This window comes from Lonchura striata, chromosome Z, assembly GCF_046129695.1.
Source record: "Lonchura striata isolate bLonStr1 chromosome Z, bLonStr1.mat, whole genome shotgun sequence".
NCBI classification, from domain to species: domain Eukaryota; kingdom Metazoa; phylum Chordata; class Aves; order Passeriformes; family Estrildidae; genus Lonchura; species Lonchura striata.
Window position 1 is genome coordinate 41,202,392 of NC_134642.1, and position 11,376 is coordinate 41,213,767.

General features: G+C 49.8%; 1 protein-coding gene across 1 annotated transcript; it reads right to left on the bottom strand.

The window, feature by feature from the left end:
* Nucleotides 1-2,797: 2,797 nt before the first annotated feature.
* MYORG (myogenesis-regulating glycosidase) lies at nucleotides 2,798-5,543 on the bottom strand. Its single transcript, XM_021554590.3, has one exon. The coding sequence runs from the start codon at nucleotides 5,151-5,153 to the stop codon at nucleotides 3,066-3,068; it is 2,088 nt and encodes a 695-aa protein (XP_021410265.2). The 5' UTR covers nucleotides 5,154-5,543; the 3' UTR covers nucleotides 2,798-3,065.
* Nucleotides 5,544-11,376: the final 5,833 nt, after the last annotated feature.

Genomic DNA, 11,376 nt, shown 5'->3' on the forward strand with positions numbered 1-11,376 from the left:
CTTCCTTGGGTGCAAGTGCCATCCACACACTTGGGTGATGATCACATGGGGTATGAAGCTGGCACTGCTGAAAACCTTTGAGCAGGTGACAGAGCACTCACAGCTGTGTGGGAGATCCTCAGTGATACAGAGGTCCTTGTAGGAACTGGTGCTTTGGGTTTGAGTTTTGTTTACCCCCTCACAAAACCTGGTATAGTGTGTAGAAAACATGTCTGAGGCTCGACATGGACATGGGGACAGTGAGTGGGGTCAGCTCCTTGCTGGGCCTTAGCTACATGGTAGTGCTTGAAAACACATCTACAGCTGTGCATTGCAGAGGGAGGTGTGTTAGTGACAAAATCCAACCCCCAGAGAGCTACAGCAGAAGCCAAATTTATTGCAAACTGGATTTCAAGGAGGTGCCCATGGGTGATAGTAGAGCAGTGGCTGCTGGCCCAGGAGACCCAAGCTGTGAGTGTGTCCACGCCTGCCTGAAATCACAACTTTAATTAAAAGTAAGAAAAAGCCAACAAGCAGGCAGAGCCCGAGGCTGGAGGTGACTGTGGTGAAAGGACAGACTAAGCAGCAGAGTTCCTTTGGGCACATGGGCAGGCTGGTAGCCTCAGGAAAAAGTACAGCCTTCTCAGTCTGGGCAGGAGCTGCCAGCCTGCAGATCCCTTATGCCAGGAGAGCCATGAAGCTGACACAAAATCCCAGAGGCCAAGTAGAGAAAAACAGATTTTTATTTATTTGGATTTTTCATTTTGCCTGTAGGGCTGGGTGTTTTTTAGCCCAGCAGTCATCAAAGAGGACAGTAAACCTCCCCTGCCAAAAAACAGGCAGCCTGTGGTGAGCCAGGTTCTGTAGGAGAGTCTCATGTCACAAGCACCTCCAGTAAAGAGCTTGTGGACAGCACTGGGAGTGAAAAAAAAATCAAGCAGGACTGAAGCTTAGCAAGGCAAACAAGATGTCCCTCCAACAGCACACAGCCCCTTGTGTGGCAGGAGGGTGTGGAGAGGTGGCTGTGCTGCCACCTGCTCAGGATGCCTCCAGCATCCACCTGTCCCCTATGGCTTCCTGTGGCTCAGCTGGGCAGGAAGGAAAGGCACTGAGGGACAGATTAGAAAGGGATGGGGGAGACATTTTTGTAGTCATGAGACCAGGCATCTCATGTCACCCCCAGAGTCTGCAGGAAGTCTCAGTGTTGCCTGTTTTTTTTCCCCATCAGCCTGTGGTGCAGGTGGGTGGCAGAGGTGTGTGTGCATGCAGAGCACATTGACCGCAGGGGCAGAAGGTGATGGAGTCTGGATCTTACCTCTCATTACTGTGGGCATGAGCTTTGCAGAAAACCTTTTTTTAATGCAGAAACAACAGCCAGAGGAATTTTGCAGGGCTGCCCTGGGACTCTCTGGTTCCCCCAAGACCAGATGTGGGGGACCATTTGGGACTTCGAAGCAGCAACTGGAGAAATGCTTTCTCAGCCTTGGGGGAGATGCTTCCTTGGAAACTACTATCCTGGCATGGGAGAAAGCCTGTGGTAAGGATTCTGTGGTGTCCTGTTAACCCCGAACACAACTGCCAGACTGAACATTGTTTTTCTGCTTCAAATTCCTGCATTAAGGCTGGTTTTCCCTCACCACTGCCACGCCAATGATAGCATTACTGTGATTCCAGCTGCTTTCAGGGGCATCTAAAAAATATTCTGACTCATCCCGTTTGGCACTGCTGTTGTGTCCATACAGGGTCCTCGTGACACAATGGATGTACTGACGGGTAACAGGTTTAAGCCAGTTTTGGGTCTGCTTCATCTAGGCACCAAACAAGCTCTTGACTGAGGACAATGTTCCTCACACCTGTTTTGTTTACTTTTGTATGGAGCAGTCCTGGGTCAAACCCCTAAAAAAAAGGAGCTTTCTCTTGCCCTGGGGCCAAACACAGCTTTACCTCCCAGGTGCTCACTGGAAGTGGTACTGGAGCCAGCAAAGTGATCCGTCTCTCACTTTGGGAAGGCACACTGCAGCCCAGAGACCCTTGGACTCTCTTAAACTGCTCAGTCATGTCAATCCAAAATTTCTTTTTGCTTAAAAACAGCAGGAAACATTGGACAGAGTGGAGAGTGTTTCACAGCCAGCCTGTTTACCCCAAGCATTCAGGAGCTGCTGAGACACCTTCATTCTGGAGAGGTCACCTCTATGGGCAGAATGATACAGAAGGATCCACCTATCATGGACAAGGATCTCCATTAACACAGGATGGGAAAACATTCTCAGTGGGCAAATTGAGGCAGCCTGCTACTCAGGCTGGTTTGTTAATTGTCTGAATTCTCTGAGGAGACCAAGTTCTGTCCTGGCACCTGAGAGATTACATTTGTCCTGAACATGGTCCTAAAACATGCATGGATCCTACTAAGTATAAACCCCTGCATGACTTGGTCCTAGGATTTCATCTTGACTGCCATGAAATATCACCACACTGTATTGGCTTACATGAGTGCATACCATGGACATGGTTCTCAGTAATTTATAAAAGGGGGAGAACAGGTGCCACAGCACTAGAAAGTGCTGTAGCTTTCTTGCTGCTCAGGTAGCTCAGGCCGTGGGAAATGAAAACTCCTAAGTCCTGCATCAGCTCCCATCTCATATGCAGGCTGCAAATTGGTTTTCTTCCTCTTTAGGATAACCATAGAGTGCTTTCTGTAAAAAAAAAAAAAAACAACAAAACTTTGCTGCAGCTGCCTCCTTCATTAAGCACATGAAATTTTCAATGTCCCAGGGGATCATCTGTGAAACTGGTTAACAAAGGAGACCATGTAATTGCCTTTAGAGAGAAGAAACATGCATTTGGTGGGAAAAAATTATGAGCAGAGACTGTGTTTCTGTACACTAATTTATCACAATGCAGTAACAAAGAACACCCATCCAATACATTTTAATAAGTTATTGTAGAACAATTGCCACACAGAACAGAGGTCTCAGTGTCTCCTTCAAACTTCAAACTCAAATATTGCTACATTAAAAACTATTAGAATTCCCAGGTCATTAAAGCCACTAATCACTGAGTCCATTGCACAGCTGAAGAGGACCCTGTTAGGAAACCCAGAGGAAATAGGCAACTTCATCCAGGTCAACAGAGTAGTCGGTGAGCAGCACCGGGGTCTTCTCAAACAGCTCTCCCTTGTAGCTGCGCCACTTGCCCGCTGGCAGGTAGACATCCCGCTCCTGCTTGCCCATCTCCAGCACAGGAGCCACCATCAGGGTGTCCCCAATGAGGAACTGGGAGTCGATCCGGTGAGTGGCTTCGTCGCGGGGCGAGATCCACCAGATGGGACGGATGATGGGGTCGCCCGTGTCGGTCGCCTCCCCTGCCAGCTCCAGCAGCAGCGGAGCCACCAGGGACTCGTGGAGCTGCGTGAACTTCTGCGCGATCTCCACCACCTCCTTGTCGTAGAGCCAGGGTGGGATGGAGAACTGCATGGAGGGCATGAAGGCTGACAGCTCCAGCCAGCGCACGTACAGCTCCCGGTTGGGGATCTCCACTGCCCCCTCCGTCTTGTTGGGGAGGAAGTTTCCTCCAATCATATCTGGCAGTACAAATGGGTACCCCAGCATGCTGATGGTGAGGACAGTGGGGATGAGGGACTTGAGGCCAAGCTCGTAGCCCCAGACAGAGTCACGGTCAATGATGCGGAAGAAGCAGGAGATGTTCTGTGACTGGTAGCCCACCCGCACCTCGGCCAGCTCGTAGAAGGGGATGGCCATCTCCGTGTAGCGCCGGGACCAGATGCTGGGGTCCGACAGCGGGCGGAAGGTGCTGAACTGCTTGGGCAGGTAGCTGGTCTCGCCCGCGTCAAACTTAAAGGAGGAGATGCCATACTTGTGCCGGAGCTGGCGCAGGTGGCTCTGGAACCAGTCACGGGCTGCTGGGTTGGTGAAGTCCAGGATGGCCCCGATGCCGTTCCACCACTCCACCATGGCTGGCAGCCGCCCTGACGGCTCCTTGATGAACAGCTGACGCTCAATCCCCACACCAAAATTGGAAGAATCTCTGTGTGTAAAGGGATGAACCCACAGAGTGACCTTAAACCCATCTTCCCTCAGCTTTGCAAACATCTCTGTTACATTGGGGAACTTGACAGGGTCGAAGTCAAAGTCCCCATAGGCTTGGGTGTACATGTCATCAATCTCAATGTGGCTGCAGTTAAAATGGTATTTCTTGATCTTTTCAGCAAACCGCAGGAGTTTATCTTGGTCGATATCATTCTTGTAGAGGGCCCAGGTGGACCATATGGGGTATCGGAAGGCGTTCTCAGCAGGGATCTTGGAGGGCTTGTTGAAGTATCTGCGCACCATGTACTTGTGGATGGAGGTGATGTCGGAACCCACGCAGACACGGTAGCTGAGCTCGGGGAAGGGCTGCTGGCCTGGCGGGGGCTTGTAGGGCGAGTCCTTGTAGCGGGCCTGGAAGAAGAGAGCACGCTCGGTGGCATTGAAGCCCAAGTGGAAGGGCACGGAGTCGTTGATCTTGATGGCCGCCGCCTTGGAGGAGAGCCAGTAGCGCTCGAGGATGCCGCCAAAGCTGTCGCGGAAGGAGTAGACGTCACTGGTCACGTAGGGCACGGGCTCCTGGTAGCCGGCCAGGCGGATGGGCCAGTGCTGGATGCTCATCTCTGAGCCCCCGTACCAGTGGGCGTCCTCCCAGAACATGGTGTGCTCCACGGCCGGGCCGGCCGCCAGCTCCTCCCAGCGCACACGGTAGCACATCACCGTGTCCTTGGGCTTCACCGTCTGGATGAAGAAGTTGAGCGGCCCCTGGCTCGAGCGCGAGCAGCTCAGGATCTCGCCCTCCTTGGAGCACGACTCCAGGTCCAGGTTGCCCGAGCGGAAGGCCAGCCGGAACACCACCTCCCCGTGCTGGTTGCGGATGATGAAGCCGTCCGCCCGCAGGTCCATCAGCTCCGTTTTGAGCCGCTCTGCCTTCCTCAGGGACACCGTGTAGTAGCACCAGGCCACCACAGCAGCAATGAACAGGATGAGGCCCAGCAAGATGGTGCCCAACATTGGCCTCAGCTCCTTGGAGGGCTTCACTGGTGTTACATTTTCAGTCAAGTGCCCTTCTTTGGCATCCTCCTTTAAGTTTCCATGTTTTCCTGAGCGGTGGGTAAGCTGAGTGTCCATTATCCCTTTGCAGCCTCAACACCTGGTTAGCAACTTTGCTGCTCAATTCTTTTACTCCAACTGGTGAATAGAAAATCCAAGCTGCTACATGAAGCTTTGTCACAATGTCCTTTCCAAAGCTTGGCTTCTCACACCTATAATGGTTTTTCATAAAACAGAGGGTTATGAACACCAAAAAAACCCAAATAAATTCTGCTCAGGGCCGCTGCTCCTCTGCTGTGTCTGCAACCCAGCCTCTCTGCCCTCTACCTCTGGCTTACTTCTCTCTGCAGTGACAGCCTGCTCACTGGCAGCTGTGTTGAACTTTTTTGGAGCATGTCTGTGCCAGGATTCCTATGACTCTCTCTTGGCTGCAGCCTCACTTTGTCCCAGAGAACAAGGATGAAGGAATGAAAGTCAGCCTAGAGCCTGGAGGAGAATGGGGCCAGGGGAAAGGGCTGGTGCCTGAGCATACAAGCTGGACATCACAGGCTGATCTGGGTTTCCATTAATTATGAGCCCTGCTGGATTTTCTCTCCTGCCCACAACCTTCCTGCATTAAACACAGGCAGAGAAATGCTGTGCTGAAGTCTTCAGCCTCCACCTGCTGCTCCCCACCACACTCCCAGGGACGTGAGCTGCTGAAAGATGTTTTATCTCCCTGCACTTTGCTCCTTCCCTGAAATGCATGGGGATGTCGGGGTGTGGGAATGTGTTTCTCTTTCCCTTCAACTGCCTGCCCTGCTACCTATTCCAAAGCCATCGCCCCAGCACAGCCTCTGGCCCTTGCAGGAGGAAAAGGGAATTTTCCACTACATTTCTGTCTTTGTTTTTTAATTATCATTCAGTTCTCCTAATTTATTGCAACTCAGTAGCTCCTGGGCTTATGCCAGGCAAGATGTGCAGTGTGGCTGGAAGATATTTTGGTACAGAGTATGAGGATAGGTGTATTAAATTGAAATTGTTGCAAGACCGGGACTACATCAAAGCCTTGTTTTGCTGAGAAATGCACAGAAGGTGATGTGTTCCAGCTGCATCAGGCATCACTAAGCCAGCTAATGCAGCACAGCTGAGTATCTACTGCCAACAAAAACACAGGCAGGAGAAACTGAGGCTAGTAGCTCAAGGCAATGCATTCTGTGCAACTGGGTTTGTGGCTCCCATGGCCCCTTCCTGGGGTCTGTGTAATCTGACAGGATGAAAACTTGCAGGAACAGCCTATATGGAGAGAGGGAAAAGGAGCCAGTTTGCTCATCTGATCTGTGCCCAGCAATAGATGGCTGGGTGTATTTACTCATGTCACTATGACATCGGTACCTAAATATACAGAGATGATAAGCCACCCAGGGAGCCATTAAAAATGCCAGAGGTTACTACATTTTGGATCGATCACAGCAGATCTCAAGACACTCATATTAACTGCCTGGTTAGTTTTTGAAGTGCATTCTTGGGATGAGTGAGACTTAGCCGAGAAAAAGAGCTGGAGTGGATAAAAATGTTCTCAGGCAAGCACTGGCCAGGGAAGGAGGGTAAGAAAAAGAAGGTTATTGCTGCCCCAAAGAGATGGTGATCCAGGACATGGGTGGTTTTGGGGAGTAGGTTGGATTACATTTGCTTGGGGCACTCTGCCAGCCCCTAAGTGCTCAGACCTGGCAGCCTCCCAGTGCTGGCCTGGCTCCTGACATGGCTTTGCAGCTCCAGCCCGGGTGGTTTCCAGTGAAACCCTTGTGTTTTTGCAAAACAACATTTTCACTTTGAAGGTGTTATTGTGTGCTGGGTCAGTCCTTAGCTGCTGACTTCGGAGCTTTCTTCCTCTTCTTCCTTCCTCCTTTCACCATCCCAGCCAGCCTGGAGACAGGCTTTTCTCTTTCCTTTAAGACAAGTCGCACCATTTTCCAGAGTGAATAAAAAAAGAAATGGAAAGAAGAGATTTTCTTCTCTTTTTTTTTTTTTTTTTTTTTTGTCTGTCTTTTTTCCTTTTTTCTTTTTTCTTTTTTTTTTTTTCAATATTAAGCAACTCATTAAAATCCCCAAAACACGTGGACATCATGACTCAGAAATCTGTCCAAGAATAAAGGATGTGAGGGAAGTTTGCAAGCTTTCTATGCAGTGATTTCACTCCCAGAGAGTGGCTTTAGATCCCTTGATTTCCCCAGGAGCAGAAGATCAGGGGCAAAAAAATCATATACAATCGAGCCAGAGCTCCTGAGCCAAGCTGTCCTGTCCCCAGGGTTTTTTGGGTTTTCCTCACTCCTATGATGTTGTGGGATGGCATCTTGGTACCCCAGCCCTTCCCCTCACAGAGAAGAGGTGAGATGTGAGTGGTCAGTGGGGACAGCAGGCACTGGCCCTTCTCAAGGCAGCACAGGATGAAACTGGGATTCCTATCATAGATTCCACCAGGGTAAAAGAGTTTCTGAATCTGCACTCCCATGCTTTAAGACTCATGTCTCCAGAAAGCATTAAATGTCTGCTGGCCTAGCTGTCAGCCTGAGTAATGCCCAGGGATGATGACAAGGACTTTTGCTCAGGGGTGCACAGGGGTGACCCAGGGCCCAGATCCAGCTCTATCTTTGCTCCATCCATGGGGTTATGGCATCGCAGAGACCCATCCTTACCTGTGAATATTTAACTGGGCCGTGGAAAGCCTCTCTGCGCTGGTGAGTGCTTTATGAACCCACCCAGAGTGCAAGTGGTCTCAAGCCAGGCTGGGCTGAAATCTCCCACAGTCCCCTGAAAGCCAGATGTCCTCTGGATGCCAGCACTGGTGTGATATATTTGGGCTGCTTTATCAGGTGCTATCGGGTATGGATCAGGGCCTGTCTGTCCCCCAGGATGAAAGAAGCCAGGATTCCTCACTCCAAGGATCTTAGCAGCATTTAGCATGCACAGATTAAACATTGACATAACTGTGATAAGCTGAAAATGAGCCAGGACTTTAGACCCTTTTATAGCTAAACAGGAGCTTCAAGGGTTTCAAGTGACAAAACACAAATCAGCCAGCTCAAAGGGCAGCTACACAACTAAACCCCTTAGTGCATCTACCCTAAGAGTCTCCTTCCCTCAGACCAAATTTATCCCCAGAACCTCCCCTGCTCTCTTGTCACATGTGTCACACCTCATGTCTTGTCAGGCCTGTATTCAGGTTACAGCTTTGTGATTCCTGAATCCTCAGATTTTTGGCATTCTAAGACTCTGAGGGTGCCTCAGTTGCTGCTAAGAGCACCAATGTCATATATGGGCCATTCACTTAAGAATTGGCCTAAAGTATGATCCCTGTAGGTCCCCTTCAACTCAGAATATTCTGTGATTCTGCATATGTTATCTTCCTAGTAGTTCAGGGACAGCATCACTCTTTAAAGAACCCATTAGGAAAAAATTCTTCCTTTAAACAGAAGGACAGTTTTGTACATTGAAGTTCCTTTTACAGGTTATCAAGCAGTCACTATCAGCTGCTTTTAGGGAGATTATACAACATGTCCTAGCAGACAGAGCCATAAGTAGCTAAACATAATAAGCCATAAACAAACTACTGCCCTGTCAAATGCTGCAGGAACAGATTAATCATTTACCAAACCCTTTTAGACTGTTTTAAATGGACTTTTTTAGCATAAAAGTCACGCAAAGTAGAAATCAGTTCCCATTAGTTCTCATTTCCCACAGCAGGTTGACAAATATGGGTGATGTATGGAGGATTTATTGACAATAAAGGGACTCAGGGGAGGTTTGCTCACCATTTTTTTTCTGTGCATATAGATGGTGTGAGAAAAGAGGTATCTGTTGCCTCTGCAGCTGAGGAGGGAGAGCCAAGGTTATGAGCTGTCACAGATTAGCCACAAGCCCAACAAGGCTTAACACAAGGTGGAAGTGGCTGGGGGGGTGGCTGCAGAGGGTGACATTGCTCTGCAGTCCATGTGGTGCAGATAGGGACAACAAAATCTCTGCCAGCAGCACACAGCACTTACAGAACACCTGCAGCAGCATGAGGAGGTGGAGAGAAAGGACACAGTCAGCGTCTGTCCCTCAGAGTGGTGCAGGGTCCTGCTCCATCTGGAAATGCACTCATTTGTGTCCTGAAGCAGGGAGGATACCAGTCCTAATGCTGAATGCACACATCACCCCAGGTCTGGGATTTAGAAATACCTGATAGCTCCAGTGATGGAGGGGGATGATTGGCCTCACTGCTTCAGCCCTTGGCCCATGGGGATCCCACCCAACTCCTTGGATTGGAGCAGCAGTTTGGTTCATATTAATCCCATGCCAGCTGCAGAGTTGGACCAGCTGCAAGGCCTGTGGCTGTATCCTGTACATGGAGAGACCTTCACCAGCTTACACAACCAGACAACTTAGAGCAGGCATTTTTTCTGGAAACTATCCTGATTTGGGGGACTCTGCCCTGTTCCTGATACCTGGAGGAGCTTTGTCTCACCTCATCATGAAGGTGGCTGCACAGCCATTGCTGGTTTCTGCCTGTACAGAGTGCTGCTGCAAAGCTGATTACCCTGGGTAAGCCTGACAGTGTCATAAGCCCCCTGGAGCCTTGCAAAGCCAGCTCAGGTCTAGAGCAGTAATATTACCTGAGGTTTTTCCTAATCCAGAGTATTCCAGTCCCTCAATACCGGGAAAAAAGGTAGAGTTTACTGCACAGGTCTTTCATTCCTAATTGCTATAGGAGCAGGAACTGGAAGATCCACTCCTGTCTTCTTGTTCAAACTCCTCTTCCAAAGCCAGCAGAAAAAAAGCCTTGCAAAATCAATTTTTTTCCCTGTTTCGGATCTCTCTCTGACTCCTAAAGATATACAGTGTCCATGTTCCGAGCCGCCAGTAGTGGCCACAGCATCCCACTGCAGTCTGGTAGCTGCTCTGCCCAAATCCTTGGGCAGGAGCTCCATCTGCCGAGCCAGTGGCCCGGGCTGAAACTCAGGGACCATTGCCAGACTTGTCCCAAGGCTGTGGGGTCATCAGGCATCCCCTGGGTAGCACCGAGCTCATCAGACCCTATTTACCAAGATCAGTGCTCGTGAGAAGCTTCAGGGGGACTTTGAGATAACTTCCCCTCAAGAAAACCAAACAAGGAGGGATAAGCAAAGCAAAGGTGATGGGGAAAAAAGGTCATTGTGTGTCACAGCTGCAACTATGTAAGCAGTCTAGGGGACTGTGGAAATAGAGGAAAACAGGGCAGGGGAAGGAGTGCTGTCATCTCAGTCTGCTTTGAATGAAGTCAGATGGCTGAGCTCATGCCAGGTGAAGGAATGAGCCAGGTAGTCACCTGGGTCTCTGTTGGGCTTTCTCCCACTTAGACCTGGGCACAGCTAGCAGCTCCTCTTAGAGATGAAGCTCCTGGGAGCTGCCTGCAATAGCAAAGAGATGATGAAATTCAATTCTTGAAGGGGAACCGCTCTTGCTTGCTATTTTCTTGTGACAATGAGTCAGACCTACCGTGAGGGCAGGACCAGGTGGGTTCTTGAGGGATGCTTCAGGCTCTGCATGGGTTAAGCCAGCTGCCTGCCAGGATGAGGGGTCCTGTGCAATGCACTTCATGGCTGTACCTGTGGGACTTCTTGTGGCACCTAGCACCCACAATGGGAGATGAGGCTCTCAGACAGGCTGAGTGCATCTGCTCTGGGCTCTCCAGAGACCCAGTCTGCTGCTCACATGGGAGCAGGTCTGCAAGGACTCATCTAAACCTAGGCATCTCTGGTGCTGTTGCTTTATCCAGCCACGGGAGCATTTTGGTATGTAAAAATTTATTTTTCCTTCTGCATCCCTTCTTGGAGATACAGGATCTTTAATGCTGTTATTTTTCTAAATATCTGATGCCATTTGATCTCTGTGATCAAAAGTTCCAATCCAGAGAAAACCTGCCAAAGTCCAGAGAGCTGAAAAGAAAGCCAATGAGCATTTCCACCTTGCCCAAGGTATGTTACCTTTGAAAATATGAGGATTTCACCTCTAAAATACTGAACAAACTCCTCAGAACACCAGCCCTACTCACTGGGATAACAGTAAGGGTAAATTGGAAGAATTTTGAGCTCAGATTTTAAGCCTCTTCCTGATGTCTCCAGTGTCACAAAGCCCTGTGCTGGCAACAAGGCTGGGGTGAAAGTGTAACAGGCTGTGCTGACCCTGAGCATCCCACAAGTTTAGGGCTAGCAAAATATTTGTCTTCACTACCTCTGCTAGCTGTTGTGTGCTGGAAAGCAGTGCCTGTCCCACACCAGACAGGGCAGCAGTTGGTGTGTGG

What these genes read in the sequence shown, in the direction of transcription:
- MYORG (XM_021554590.3), bottom strand. Translation starts at nt 5,153, where the DNA reads ATGGACACTCAGCTTACCCACCGCTCAGGAAAACATGGAAACTTAAAG.